The 16,654-nt window shown below is 37.5% G+C and overlaps 1 protein-coding gene across 1 annotated transcript in view; it reads left to right on the forward strand.

Annotated features, from left to right (window-relative positions):
- Window positions 1–970: 970 nt before the first annotated feature.
- Window positions 971–16,654, forward strand: part of lrrc1 (leucine rich repeat containing 1) — a 33,042-nt gene continuing 17,358 nt past the window's right edge. Inside the window, exons 1-2 of the mRNA XM_037782877.1 lie at window positions 971–1,551; window positions 15,317–15,434. Of these exons, the coding sequence (XP_037638805.1) occupies window positions 1,393–1,551; window positions 15,317–15,434 (277 nt within the window). The 5' untranslated portion in view covers window positions 971–1,392. The remainder of the gene's footprint in view (window positions 1,552–15,316; window positions 15,435–16,654) is intronic.

Here is a 16,654-nt window from a genome sequence, read left to right on the forward strand (position 1 = left end):
TTTTAGCTGACGTGTGTCGCCTCACTGTTTTGAGCGATGCTCGTTCATGTCTATTTAGAGCGAGCAAGCGCGAGCCCGACGCTGACTTTCGTTGACTTAACGGCCACAGGTGTCGCTGTTAACAAGCATATAGACATGAATGAGCATCGCTCAACACAGTGAGACGACACACGTCAGCTAAAACCACAATATCACTCTATATTTCACCTGCTTGGCAGTAATGTTAGCTGACCAGACGAAGGTCTGTCCATGAACATGATTTAGATCTGATCCTAGTGTTTGCTTTTCCTGCCTCAGAGCAGGCTCCGCAGCGTGTCTTCCTGCTCTCTCCGCCCGCAGCCGGAGAGAGCAGGAAGACACCGGCACCCGGTCGGTAACGAGACGATAACGTGTCTCTCTGCAGAGCCCCGTCACTTCACAAGACACGGGAAACCTGCACAAACGTCCACTAACTCTAACTCTTCTGCAGTGTGTAGTGAGCGCGCATGCACGTGTAGAGGTGGAGCGAGCTGAGCGAGAACGCGCGCTGTGTGAGTGTAGGCAAGCAGCAGAGGAGCAGTGACTTCAGCCACATGCGATCGGCATGTGTCCCGACCCGGTACATTTATACGCTTAAAAAGTTACAAACAGTCCCTTTAATTTTAAAAAAGTTAATATTTTAAATTTTAACTACAGCCTTATTTTAATTTAAAAAAAGTCAATATTTTAAATTTTAACTACAGCCTTATTTTAATTTTTAAAAAGTTAATATTTTAAATTTTAACTACAGCCTTATTTTAATTTAAAAAAAGTCAATATTTAAAATTTTAACTACAGCCTTATTTTAAATATGTTTAAGCACACAGATGTGTTTTTATTCTCTGTACTCTGGGTGTCCTCCCCCTCAGACAGGGAGCCCCCCTGGGGGTCTGTGTGTCGGTCCTCTGAGCCCCATGATGACGGCCCTGTGCTGGGACTATCCCATCCAGAGGAGGGACCGGAGCACCGGGAGGAGGAGCAGCAGCAGCCCCGGATGATGATGACGTAGGATAGGAATGAGGGAGTGAATGTTCCGGGGTCAGAAACTGGACGGACGGGAAAGAGAGGAAACTAACTCCGGGACGAGACGAGAAAACCGAGAACACTACCCTCTAATACACGGAGATGTAGCCCGGGTTTTAGCCGATAAAAGAGGAGGTTTAGAGGTCGAGAAGAGAGGGAAAAAACACAACAAACAGGTGCCTACAAACTACCCAAAGTGAGACAACGACGGAGGATAACTCGGTGTTTACTAGAGTTTCGCTCCTACTCCGGTGTGTGTTTGACGGTACATTGAGTCCAGGACGGTCCCGGTGTAGACTATCTGTTGTGTTTGTTTACCGGGTATAAAGAGAGGTTTGTTTTCTCCCCGTGATGTTTCACTGCATCCCCCTGTGGCGGTGCAACCGTCATGTTGAGCTGATCGATAAGCGCCACTGCTCGCTGCTCTATGTGCCCGATGAGATCTACCGATACGGACGCAGTCTGGAGGAGCTGCTGCTGGACGCCAACCAGCTCAGAGACCTGCCCAAGGTGAGCAGAGGAAACTACTATACTGTTAATGAAAGGGTTAAGAGGCAGCTTGTTTTTTTTTTTTTTGTGATAATATAATAAAAGTAATAAATAAATAAAATAATGTAATAAAAGATAAGACAAAATAAATAAAAAAACAATATTTTTATTGAGTTTTACATATAGACATATATACACATACAGACAGACTAACAATATTAATAATTAAATTATACAATGAAAGGTTTAGTCAGAATTTCAAAGAAAGAGAGACATGACATTTCATGTATTTCACTTATCTAACAAAAAAACAAACAAATGTAATAAAAGATAAGACAAAATAAATAAAAAAACTATTTTTATTGAGTTTTACATATAGACATATATACACATACAGGCATACTAACAATATTAATAATTAAATTACACAAGGTTTAGTCAGAATTTCAAAGAAAGAGAGACATGACATTTCATGTATTTCACTTATCTAACAAAAAAACAAACAAATGTAATAAAAGATAAGACAAAATAAATAAAAAAACTATTTTTATTGAATTTTACATATACACATACAGGCAGACTAACAATATTAATAATTAAATTACACAATGAAAGGTTTAGTCAGAATTTCAAAGAAAGAGAGACATGACATTTCATGTATTTCACTTATCTAACAAAAAAACAAACATGTAATAAAAGATAAGACAAAATAAATAAAAAAACAATATTTTTATTGAGTTTTACATATAGACATATATACACATACAGACAGACTAACAATATTAATAATTAAATTACACAATGAAAGGTTTAGTCAGAATTTCAAAGAAAGAGAGACATGACATTTCATGTATTTCACTTATCTAACAAAAAAAACAAACAAATAAAATAAAAGATAAGACAAAATAAATAAAAAAACAATATTTTTATTGAGTTTTACATATAGACATATATACACATACAGACAGACTAACAATATTAATAATTAAATTATACAATGGAATGTTTAGTCAGAATTTCAAAGAAAGAGAGACATGACATTTCATGTATTTCACTTATCTAACAAAAAAACAAACATGTAATAAAAGATAAGACAAAATAAATAAAAAAACAATATTTTTATTGAGTTTTACATATAGACATATATACACATACAGACAGACTAACAATATTAATAATTAAATTACACAATGAAAGGTTTAGTCAGAATTTCAAAGAAAGAGAGACATGACATTTCATGTATTTCACTTATCTAACAAAAAAAACAAACAAATAAAATAAAAGATAAGACAAAATAAATAAAAAAACAATATTTTTATTGAGTTTTACATATAGACATATATACACATACAGACAGACTAACAATATTAATAATTAAATTATACAATGGAATGTTTAGTCAGAATTTCAAAGAAAGAGAGACATGACATTTCATGTATTTCACTTATCTAACAAAAAAACAAACAAATGTAATAAAAGATAAGACAAAATAAATAAAAAAACAATATTTTTATTGAGTTTTACATATAGACATATATACACATACAGGCATACTAACAATATTAATAATTAAATTACACAATGAAAGGTTTAGTCAGAATTTCAAAGAAAGAGAGACATGACATTTCATGTATTTCACTTATCTAACAAAAAAACAAATAAATGTAATAAAAGATAAGACAAAATAAATAAAAAAACAATATTTTTATTAAGTTTTACATGTAGACATATATACACATACAGACAGACTAACAATATTAATAATTAAATTACACAATGAAAGGTTTAGTCAGAATTTCAAAGAAAGAGAGACATGACATTTCATGTATTTCACTTATCTAACAAAAAAACAAACAAATGTAATAAAAGATAAGACAAAATAAATAAAAAAACAATATTTTTATTGAGTTTTACATATAGACATATATACACATACAGACAGACTAACAATATTAATAATTCAATTATACAATGACATGTTTATTCAGAATCTCAAAGAAAGAGAGACATGACATTTCATGTATTTCACTTATCTAACAAAAAAGCAAACATGTAATAAAAGATAAGACAAAATAAATAAAAAACCAATATTTTTATTGAATTTTACATATAGACATATATACACATACAGGCATACTAACAATATTAATAATCAAATTATACAATGGAATGTTTAGTCAGAATTTCAAAGAAAGAGAGACATGACATTTCATGTATTTCACTTATCTAACAAAAAAAACAAACAAATAAAATAAAAGATAAGACAAAATAAATAAATACCTCAAAGAAGAAGAAGAACAACAACAACAAGCTGCTGTGTGTTGCACTCAGCAACACACAGCAGTTTCAATTTGACTGTGCTTCCTTGACGTCCAAGAAACGCCAACAAAGGTTTCCAAACATTTTCAAATTCTGCTGCTTTTCCTCTGGTTATGTATGTAAGTCTCTCCAGTACAACACAAGATGCCATCTCCCTCACCCATACATGTATCGAAGGTAAATCCATTTTATCTCCAAGACAAAGCTATCATTCTCCTGGCCTGCAGGAGTCCAAAGTCAATTAAAATCAACTGTTTTGAGCTAACGATAAAGTTATCTGGATATATACCTAGTATACATATCTTTGCTAGGTGAGGCACTTTCACTCCAACAATCTCAGATATATTCTGAACAATTGTTTCACAGTATTTTTTCTAACTTCGGACAATCCCATACACAATGAAACAGAGTACCCCTTCCTTCTAAACATTTAGTGAGGCAGCTTATTTGTAGTTAACATGACATCCCTCATCCAGTTATAAAGTGGTTCTGACACAGAGCTGCTGCTGCTGCTGGCTGAGCTGATCAGGCATCCCGTGAGAGTCCGGTGGGACCTGGGGACAATAATTACGCAAGATCAGCAACCCTGTGTGTAGGTGGAAAATTCCCCCCTGAACTACACCTCCCACCACAGGTTTACTACACGGATGTGTCACAGTCTGGGGGTTTGATCATAAAACATCTTTATATGGTGTCTCAACGCATTCACAGCTTTGTGTATGATATGTCAAACCTGTTTGGGCAGGTGAGCCCATGCTGAGTTCACAAATACTCTCTAATCTCTGATGCTTTCTGCATGACAAGACAACCATGACAGTATGTGGGAAAACATATCTCTTTCAGGGAGTTTAACAACGTCTTAAATCACAATCTTTATGTCTCAGTACCATGATAAATAAAGTGGTAGGGTCAGGGAATGACATTAGCACCTGCCACCTACCAAATAAAGGGGTGAATGTTGGCCTTGGTAGGTAACAAATTCATGTCACCTGCCACCATGGCAGACAGGTTTTCCTTATATTAAGAAATATTATTTTTAAAAAGCAATTCTAAAGCCTAAATTAAATATAGTTATGGATTACGGTTACATGATATATTTAAAAAATTCTACGGTCTGGTACCACTGACTCAGTGTTTACAGTTTTAAAGTGTTCTACATAGATTTCAGAAGTGGAAGACAAAAACTAGAAGTGCACTCGGAGAGCGCAGACCTCCGCCAAGGCAGGTTTCATGTACGTTACCTCTGTCCCCTTGGCGGAGGTAAAAATTGAGTGGCCAGTAGAAATGTTCAGTGATCTGCCACAGTGGCAGGTGAGGAAAAATGTTAATTCCAGACCCTGGGTATTGTGCTCTAGAGCGATATTTATACCATGGTGTGATATGAATTAAGATAAATATCATTACTAGTGTGGATATGATAAACAAAGTAGGTAGAGGTTCCAAATAAGACTCAACTGTTATGTAAAGGTTGGAATTAATTGTTACAACAAAAACAAATGCATGAAGACCATGAGATATGGTCGAAAAATCAAAACTGATTGGTATTTTTATATTTTTTGCTAGATTAGTGACTCAAGTGCAGGGGCTGAAATTACTTATTAATTCATTAATTACCAAGTTTCTGGTGTACTAATTATTTTTTTTAGTAATAAATAACAATTCAGTAAATGTGTATCTATGAATGTATTTGTTGCCTGATGTTGCCTTACACACGAAACAATGATCCCAGTCACTTCCACATAGTGAGGCATACAGCTTATTAATTAAACACTGGTATCAGATCGGTACTCTGTATCAGCGGATACCCAAAGCCCAGGTATCGTTGCTGGTATCAGAACTAAAAAGATCGGTGCATCCCTAGATAATGACAGCAAAATCCTCACGTTCGAGAAGCTGTAACTGATTGGTGTTTTTGCTTAATTAATGACACAAGCGCAGGGGCTGAAATTCATTTTTTTCCATCACAGGTCACTGAACATTTCTACGGGAATCCCTAACTATTTTTAATTTCATTTCAAACTGTATTTCTTCCGCCATGGTGTCAGTAGACCGGAAATTTTTACCTGCCACACCTAGCATTTATCGTGTATTTGGCAGGTGACAGGTACTTCTTTCATTCCCTGCTCAAGTGATTAAGTATTTAATGAAATAATTGATTCTACACTATGCACTGCGGGGGCCATATTTGTAGGAACATGAAGTCATCTTTCAAGTCAGTCACAACAAGTAAAACTTGACTGTAACCCTTTACAGACACACATTGTGAATCACATGATGATTGAAGTACTCCATCACCTCCGCTCTATTTTCTTTAATAGAAACCGAGTAGGAGGACTGCAGGGGTTACTCTGTGTGAATTACTGGCAGGCTTTGCTGAGGTGGGGATACACACAAGCCCTGCCTTCTTACTTGTGACCCTAGCGCTCTGGATTAAGTGGGATACTAGTCAAAGGATTTGCAGGTTATTATGCATGAGCACCAATGGTTTATGTAGTATTTCTTTATGAAACTGTAGATCCCAGAGTCTGACCTGTGGTGTCTTTCTGACATATAGCCCAGAGCTGCTGCTGTGAGTGAAAGGATGATTGTGACTTTAGTGGTTTTGTAGCATTTTCCCTTTAACTTTAGCAGCCAAACCGGTTTTTATTGTAGACGGCGCTCTCAGTTCCGCTCTGCACAGTGTATTTTAAGCCTGAGAAAATTGTGCTCTCAATGTAACCTTCAAAAAGCAGGGAGTGCATTTGGTAATATATTGGGTCTACAGCTGTGTGTGACAAGTGGGCAGATTATGGAATAAGGCTCGAGACCTCGTATAACTGGAGCCATAGTGGGTCAATGTAAAGCTGATTGGATTGAAGGACTATTTGTGCCTCTGACTTGCCTTTTTTTTCTATTCCCACCACAAGTGTGTAGTTTAAGAAAACACCCCTCAACCATACATAAAACTACTGGTTAGCTCTTCACCTTTTTAAAGGTGCTATTGATAACATTCAGCCACTAGATGTTGCATTCTCCTTCCCCCTTTCCATTGCATTTACTTCACAACAAGTCGTTGCACAGACATTTACCATCAATCTCAGCCATTTATCCGTAGTATTTAATACTCCTATCAACATGGGAGTAGGCAAATATGCTTGCTTTATGCAAATGTTGGTATATATTTATTATTGGAAATCAATCAACAACACAAAACAATGACAGATATTGTCCAGAAACCCTCACAGGTACTGCATTTAGCATAAAAATATGCTCAAATCATAACACGGCAAACTGAAGACCAACAGGCAACAACAGCTGTCAGTGTGTCAGTGTGCTGACTTGACTATGACTTGCCCCAAAACTGCATGTGATTATCATAAAGTGGGCATGTCTGTAAAGGGGAGACTCGTGGGTACCCATAGAACCCATTTTCATTCACTTATCTTGAGGTCAGAGGTCAAGGGACCCCTTTTAAAACGGCCATGCCATTTTTTTTCTCGCCAACATTTAGCGTAAGTTTGGAGCGTTATTTAGCCTCCTTCGTTACAAGCTAGTATGACATGGTTGGTACCAATGGATTCCTTAGGTTTTTCTAGTTTCATATGATACCAGCTTTAATATACTAGCTTGTAAAACTGCAACATAAAATCACCAGTTGCATTAATGCGTTAAAGACATTAGTGGCATTAAAACAAATTTGCGTTATAGCCCTAGTTTTTATCTACATAGACAATACAGGGATTTTCTACACTTTACAGGAATAGAGGAAAGAAAAGAGAGCTGAAAGAATATTTTTGGGCTTGGCATTTCCATAGAAATGTGATGAAACAGAGATAATGTGAGCAACCTCCCATGGCAGTGTCACACTGCTTACTTTGTCCATTGGAGAAAGGCACAGGAACAGGTATTCTGACTGGAAACAAAGACAGCATTATGTGTTTTGTTGTCGCCTCACTCATGCATTTGTATGTGCTGGTGTTTTCTAATGAAGTCATATGAATGATTGACCTGAATTGTTAAGTACAAACCAATAAAACCATAAACCGATGTCAGACAGTACACCTGACAATATGTACTGGCAAAGTAAAACCTCATTCCATCGTCTGCTCACAACGATGTTAGCAGGTGTACTCATTGTGACAACACACACAACTGACATCTATATGCTGAGTTCAGAAGTATTCTAAGTATGTTTAGACTCGAGGGTAGAGGGCTGACGACAAGAGAAACCGTTTATTGTGCTCTTTGGCATGTAACTAATGTCATCAATGCTTGCTGAGTGAACCCAAGAAACGTCCAAGCGGATAAACCTTTGTATCAGTCCAGTTCAGTGCTCGCTGTGTGGCCTCATCATCATTTGCCTCCGAGGTGGCCCAATGAATAAACGCTGACCGCTTATTATCGCAGCGACGATGATGTAACAAAGACACAGTAACATATTTCAAGTCAATCATTTCAACCATCGGGCAGATAAGGACACGCACAAGGCCGTTTTAATGGTGAGATGAAATGGCAAAGGTGTGTTTTAACCGTAACAAGATGAGGCAAGTTGAACTTGAGCTAGTTTCAATAGTTTTACAAAGTCATGGAGACACGAAACACAGGGATGTTTAATGGATATCCCCTATTTCTCTTGGCGCCTTTTGTTTCTCTGATTGTTTTATGTATTTGTGCTGCTGAGGCAGACAGTGGACCAAATTAGCAAACAGTAATTTGTGTCTCTGTGTTTATTCAAAGTTTCCCTTAAGCAACTCGCCCTCAAGATACACCATCCGTCTGTGTGTAAACAGTAGTCGTTAGCTTACTAAACAGCTGTCAAACAGAGGAACTAACTGGAGGAGAAGAATAAGAATAGGAATGCAAAAATGCTCTCGCCTGTTCATCCAGTTTAAAAGTGATTGCAGTTTCCACTGTTCCCAGCAGTTCCAGTGAAACTGTAAACAGGTGTGGGTGGATGTGTCAAAGAGCTTTGAATAACTCATTGTCATCTCTCTTACATCTACAATATATATATATATACACGCATAATTGAATTATTTAGAACTGCAAAAATTAGTTAATTGAGAGAAATTAAAATTAATTCAATGTTTCAGTCATTTCTCAAGCAAAAATGCCAAACAATCTCTTGTTGCAGCTTCCTCAAAGTGAGGATTTGATGCTTTTCTTTGTCATATATGATACTGAATATATTTAGGGTTTGGACTGTTGGTCGAATAAAACAAGACGTTTGAATACATCTCCACAGGCTGTGGGATTTTAATGGGAATTCTTCACTATATATATATATATTTTTTTAGACTAAACAATTTAATTGTGCAGATTCATTGATAATAAAAGTTATGGTTTGTTCTGCAACTAACGGTTATTTTCATTCTCAATGAACCTGTTGATTCTTTTTTCGATTAAGCGATACGTTGTTTTGTCTATAAAATGTCCGAAAATGTTGAAAAATGTCGATCAGAATTCCCAAAGCCCAAGATTACGTTTTCAAATGTCTTATTTTGTCCACAACTCAAAGATATTCAGTTCACTGTCATAGAGGAGTAAATAAACCAGAAAATACTCACATTTAAGAAGCTGGAATCAGAAAACTTTTACTTTATTTTCTTTAAAAAATTACTCAGACCAATTAACCGATTATCAAAATAGTTGGCGATTAATTTAATAGTTGAAAGCTAATCTATTAATCGATTAACTGTTGCAGCTCTACCTAGAATTATAATATTTTCCAACCTGACGAGCAATAAAATGACCAGATAAAACTGTCTTTGCTTGAGAAGCAAATCTAAAATGTGTTCAGGCTATAGTTAAAACAGTTAGTTATTTCAGTAGTCAATCGACAGACAATTACTTTGCAACAATTTTGTTAATTAATTGTTTTAAGCCTCTTTTTTTGAAAGCAAAAATCTATTTGTTCCTGCTACTCAAATGTGAATTTTGCTGGTTTTCTTAACCTTCTATGAAAGCATACTGAATATCTTTGGGTTCTATTGGTTGGACAAAACAATCTCTTATTTCAGGTGTGAGAGTAGATATTTTGGGAACCATTTAGACCTTTCTAAAATGACACACACAGTGATGGCACTGACGGAGAGGAAGAATTCACATTGCGACAGGAAGCCGTGGGGTTTATGAATTGTGTGAAGAGGTGAATTGCGTGGTGTTATGAATCCCAGAACAGGAAGCTGGTGGTTGAAAAGGTTCTTCCAAAGAAAGAAGCGTCATAAAGGTAGTGCAGTTGTTGAGTTTCTGACATGTGGTTCAGACAGTTTCAACTCTGCCCTATGCTGTGTGATACATAATACTGTATGCATATGCCCATGTTGACCTACTTGTAACCTTAGAAGCATTCATGTCTTTTACTTACTGTAAGTCTTTTTGGCTGAAGGGTTGTGGCCTTGCAAAAAAACTCTTGCTTTTTAATACAGATTTTCTAACTTTTTGGTTATGTAAGTATTTTGTTTCTAAATTACAAACACATCTTTCATGAATTGTATAAATGTGCTAAGGGCTTTTGTCGATTATCTAGCAGACAGAACAATAATCCATGCACTCACTTCCCACAAACCACCTTGAGGCTTCTGCCTGTTCTCTAACAAACAGCACTGAAGGTGAAACTGAAGATTCAAACATTGACTCGGGAGTTGAGAGAATGGTTAATGTGTTCTTGACTCAAGACTGTTTTGGTTTTTGTGTCACACATGGGTGATTGTTTGGGGCGTGGCAAACTGAATGACACCAACAGGAACAACAGGTTTGCTGTCCGTATAGTGCAAGACTTGCCAAGCAAATTTACGACTAGACTGATACAAAATCAATTATTTATTGCTCTTTGTTACACCTCTGATTGTTGTAATTATATTCAAGAGGATTAGAATAGGACGAAAGCCCCCCCAAAAAAGCCAAAAGAAAGAAACAGCCTTTGTTTTGTCTTGAGCTGAAAGTTTTGAATCTTTGGTACTGAATGTTTCACAGAGTAGGCCTACCTGTTTGCATCCGGCTATGATTGCTGTGTCATAAAGGAGTGGCATAGTTCAAGTAGGAAGTCTGAGAGTGGTAAACATGTCGGTAAAATCCTCTGCCACAGTTCAGGTTAGTTTTCTGGAAATGAACAAGTTTGTACAAGCCAAGACTCTCTTTGTGATATCATCAAGAGACAAATCTTTGAGCTGTGCACATCAGATTGGGAGATAGACTGCACCCATAATGTGTTTTTGTAATAAGTGAAATGTGAAAGTGAAATTAAGGTGGTTAGAATGCAAAAGCTCATGCAAACAGTAATAAAACAGGTTTGTTTACTCGATGAAATGAAGGATTAGAGACTGTTTGAACTGTCTTAAGACCTTGTAATGACATGGGCATTTTGTAACAGGGTGGAGCTTGACTTTTGGACTCTTGGGCTTTATTTATTGTGCACACATTATTAAAATGTGATCTGTATCTGGATATGGCCTACGGATAATAATGAGATCATATTTCCTGATCATGAGTTCCTATTTACAAAAATGCAAACACATTTTACAGATTACATTTACACCTACATGACATGATCAGATGTGCAGGTGATTAAAGCTTTTATGCTTTTCCCCCCTTCCTTACCCACATGAAAAATCCCAGAACGGAACACTGGCTTCTTTGGTTTGAGGGAGGTAGAGTTAGATACTGTCGGAAGTGGCGCTATCATTAAGAATTAATCAGAAGTCATTACGGCTGGTAGAAAAAGTGAGGCTAATTTTACAATAATGAGCTGCATGGGTTGTCTGTGCACCAGCCATACTGAACCTGAAACTAGGGATGCACCGATCCAACTTTTTCCAGTCCTGATGCCGATAGCGATACCTGGGCTTTGGATATCGGCCAATACCGAGTACTGATCCGATACCAGTGTTTAATTAATAAGCTGTATGCCTCACTATGTGGAAGTGACTGTGATCATTCTTTTATGTGTAACGGCTGGGTCAGACTGGGCACATAAGAAGAACGTGGCGGCTGCCTCGCTGAATTGCTGCGTGTCCCACGCGTGTGGCGTCCACACTAGCAGCGTTTCTGCTGCAGCGCTGCTGCTGCCAGCCCTTTCTTTCTACATAGTTTGCCTTTCATAGTGGCCGTTTTATTTCACTAAAAATGTGATTTATATTTATTTTAGACAGAAAAAGGCTAAGAAGCGTGTGCTCATTTGTAAATAATATGAATAATCCACAATTAAAACCCTGTGTTTTATTCATTCATGGAGCCGTGCAAGTCACTGCATTTTCTATGACACTGCCCTGTAAATATTTCAGAATAAAAGCCTCTTGTTAACAAATGAAGGAATTCTGTTCACAGAAAAAACGCCAGAGGGCTTTTATTTTGAAACGGAAGCAGGAAGTATTGATTTAAAAATAAATCTTTTATGTCCGTGACATATTCTACAGATACAGACATTGAAACTGTAGTAATGTTGCTGATATGTCAATATACTGTCAAAAGAACATTTTCACTGTTTGTTGTTGCTGTGAACCGTGCACGACTCACGGTAAAAATAGGCAAGACCTTGAATCTCTAGAAGAGACGCAGCTGACACGCAGCCAAGCCGTGCTGCTCACGCAGGCAGTGTGGCTGCTCTAACCTGTTAAAATGGACGCCAAAATAAAAAACAACAGGTTATGCGGTCGGCCGTAAGGCAACATCAGGCTTGACTTAAACATTGCTTTCTTAACTTTGTAAAACAAAATGTGACAAATAAATACATAAATATAAATTCATTGAATTGTTCTTTATTATTAAAACAATAAATTGTACACCAGCAACTTGGTAAAAAAAAAAACATAAACAGGAATTAAAATTCCACTATATAATGTGTATATAATATACAAACATAAAAAAATGAATTGAACAGATCGGCCCCATTGTCACGATCTCTGATCCAGTATCGGTATTGGTGCATCCCTACCTGAAACCTTTTTCCAGATCACATTTAACTGAGCATACACCTCCAGGGCAGTCAGCTAATATAAAGGGGAACCAAAGGGGAAAACTGGTTTAGTTTCTTCTAAAAAATAAGGACACATTTTTCCTAAAACCTAAAAAGTGTTCTCATACCAGTTTTGAAAGCCAAACACCACCTAAGCAATTTTAAGTGTCAGACAGGTGGTTGTATAAATCTGTTGCAGCTTGAATCCATGTAGGTTACAATAGATTCCAATGGTGGCACATTTTTCCAACATAAAAGAATATATCAAAGTTATAGAAAAGTAGAAACCTGCAACTTAATCAACTTGTCTGCTTAGAATACACAGCCCCTGTGTTGCACAAGGAATGCATCCTTGGCTTGTGCGTGAGAGTAGGGAACAAAGTTGTTTATTTAGCCCCATCTAAGCGAAAATACTGTACAGTATGTGTTTGCAACATAGTGGACGTACAGATCAAAAGAGTACAAAGCATATTTAACAGTCAACTCAAGTGCTTGATTGAATGAGAAATGAGAAATGTGTGTATTTAGCAACTGCATTCATGGATGAGCCCTCATGGCCAGCTGCCTTGAAACTAGCAATAGCGGGGAAAATACAAAAGCCAGAGGGGAAATTCATGAGTCTGTTTTTTTCTGTTCATGCCCAAACATTGAGGGAACCTGAAGCAGTATTGTTAGCTGCCTGCTTTAACACCACACAGGCTCTGCCCGCTCTTGTTCTGGGGCGTCAAGTATGTGCTTATATTAATTGCTTGTGCCATTTTAAATTAGTGTGATCCAACTGGATCTTTCTTTCCCACAAGTTGACGACAAAGACGGATCTCTGTACTTCTAAGTAGCAAACCTGTGACCACGGCCTCTCCAAACAATTTTACGAGTTGTATATGCTGACCGGCATTCAGTCTGGTAGTGTCAGAAAACCACAGTAGAGAGGAGAGGCGTCTGTAGGAGAATTTGGACTTTTAGCTACGAGACAAAACAAACCTGTAGTCAGACATCCGTGGTAAAGCCTGCTGAATAAGAATCTAAATATCTCGCAGTGATGACACATGTCCTGTTAATTGTAATTCTTCAGAAATGGCTTATTGCTGAAACAGGAGGTGTTTAGTCAATAGGCAAAGCATTGAAAGTCGAGGGGAAATAAAAGACGGCAAGTTGAGGCCGGCGCAGACAAGCCTCCATCATTGTACTCATGTTCTCATTAGGGCTGGGCGATACGGAGAAAAATCATACTTTGCAATATTTTTGACCAAATACCTCAATATTGCACATTGCAGGGTTGACTATTGGTGCTTTCACAAAATATTTACACAATATGATTTTTGATATATAATCATATGTAATGTGGATCTAATGACTAAGTGTAAAAGTCAAATAATAGAACAGCTAGAACAGTCTGGAAAGTTCAGAAAACCACATGACATTACTGTAATGCAGCCTTTAAAACCAGGAAAAGACAACACTTATGCCATATTACAATATCCAAAATCTAAGACGATATCTAGTCTCATATCACGATATTGAAATAATATAGATATATTGCTCAGCTGTAGTTCCTATGCTAAATCTCTTTGACTAGAAGAATGCCTTGAACCTCAGTCTTTTTCTTGCTTTAGTTTTCAGTCAACTCCTCTAGTCATCTACAGTCATTGCTGTCTAGTCAGTGCTGCAGCCTGCTAGCAATCCAAATACATTACAAGTTGATGCATCACAACCAATAAGCAGACAGTTTGACTTGTCATAGCAGGAAAAGCACAAGCCTTGACGGCATGACAGTGAGCCAGCATGCACAATACCCGGATCCTGAAACCGAAGCAGCTAAATGTTTGTGCTTTTCCTGCTGTGTCATGTCAAAATGTCATATGTGAAAAAGCATACAGTTATTCATCTGTTAAGAGCAGCCATGCAGTTCTCATAACATAAAGACGCACAGAAGAGAACTGAATGTTTCTATTGAGTATGTATGAGAATAATATGGGATACCAAGTATTATTAAGTCTCATCTCACACACGTTTCACCTCCACAGGTCCACAGGTGTTCTCACGTAATTCCAATAAGTTCTGAACAACGTACACCTTTTAATCTTTCTTTCTTACATTATATGACCTCATATAATTGCCATAATAGCCCCTCCCAACGTCAACCTAAGCAGAGGTCTAATCTAATGATTGGAAACTTTCCTTTAAATGTAAAATTCTCTGTCTCTGAAAATGCTAACAATGTGTGCTTCTGCAATACAAAATCATTTACTGTAGCATCCACAGGTAACGTTCTCCCCAGCAAAAATGATCTGAGATTGTGTTTCTGTTGCATTTAATTATTTTGTGTGAAGCATACAAAGGAGGGATCCAAGAATAAAACTGTGACTAGCTGATCACACTTTTCAGAGATGATATTTGGTACATCAGGTGAACAATATTTGCCAGGCATTGTTGTTGGCGTAACAAAAGTCTAACTCTGTAATCAGTCCAGGATGCACCAGTGTAAAACCCGTTTAAAGGTTTTTTACTGAATATGTGTTTCTTTTCACCTTTCAGCCATTTTTCCAGCTGGTGAAACTAAGAAAACTTGGGCTGAGTGACAACGAGATCCAGAGACTTCCACCAGAAATAGCCAACTTCATGCAGCTGGTAGAACTGGATGTCTCTCGAAATGGTAAGAAGGGAAAACACTGAGCACAATATTATGGCACATACCCATTTGTTACATTTCATAACTGTGTTTCTGTGTATTTTCTTCATATCTGCGAGAATATATGTTTACAATTGAGCAAGACTGCACTAAGTTCAGCGAATGAATCACTTTGACAGATTTACTCCCCTTTAGTGAAGCTGATGGAACAAACGTGCATGAAAATAAAGCATGGTTTGCATTAAGCCTGAATCTACCAAGTCGTTTGTATAGACCAGAACGTATTCCTTTAGATACACTGGTGAGGTTTCTCTTACAGTAGAGCACGCTGTTCTCAGTTGTGGCTGGAGAGTGAAACCAAAGTGTTTTAAACTACTGTACATCTTTTCTGTTTTGGTCAAAATTGAATGCATTATGTTTAAGAGTTAGGGTAGCATAACTATTGAATGATAAAACAGGTTTTTATTCTACATTATTACACGGCTGTGTTGAATACTCGATTCTGATTGGTCAATCACGGTGTAGTGCGGTCTGTAATTTCTCTATAACAGACTGTTACTATGTATAACAGACCGTTGCTATGGGCGCAGTTCAGATGTTGGACTCTGGCGGACCGTTTTTTGTGTCAAAATATTGATTTCTTAAGTAAGTAGCCGTGTAATAAGCGGGATAATGTACAGCTAGCGGGTCATTGTTGTGAAAGAATCCCCTTCAGGGCGATGAGAGACCAGCATCGCCCTGTCAGGGATTCTTTCACAATAGGGATGTTGATAATTAACCGTTTAACCGTTAACCGACATTAAGCATTTTAACCGATTAACAATATCGGTTAAAACGGTCAAAAGAAATGTTAATAATTAATTAAAAAGCTTAGAAAAACTTGTCACTTAAAGGAGAGAAGCTGGTCCACCTTAAGAGCCCACCTTAAGAGAGTCTGAGCCGGCGTTACACAGATACAGGAAGTTGGCTCCCGTCTATAGCTCGCTTGAGCGGAGGAGTTGTAGCCTTGCAGCATTTATTCACCGACAAATAAACTGTACACACACTGTCACACTGTCACCTACGTTCACAGCAACACACACACGGTCTGTCGGACACTCGCTGAAGTTACGCTGCGCTGACAGACTGTTTGTGTGTGACAATGGTGAGCACGAAGCTACCAATCGCTATCGTTAATCCAGGCAGACACACAGCTGACAGCCTGGTAAACTAAACTAAATGTGCGTTGGAGACTTTTATTGGGA

The sequence above is a fragment of the Sebastes umbrosus genome, chromosome 10 (assembly GCF_015220745.1).
Source record: "Sebastes umbrosus isolate fSebUmb1 chromosome 10, fSebUmb1.pri, whole genome shotgun sequence".
NCBI classification, from domain to species: domain Eukaryota; kingdom Metazoa; phylum Chordata; class Actinopteri; order Perciformes; family Sebastidae; genus Sebastes; species Sebastes umbrosus.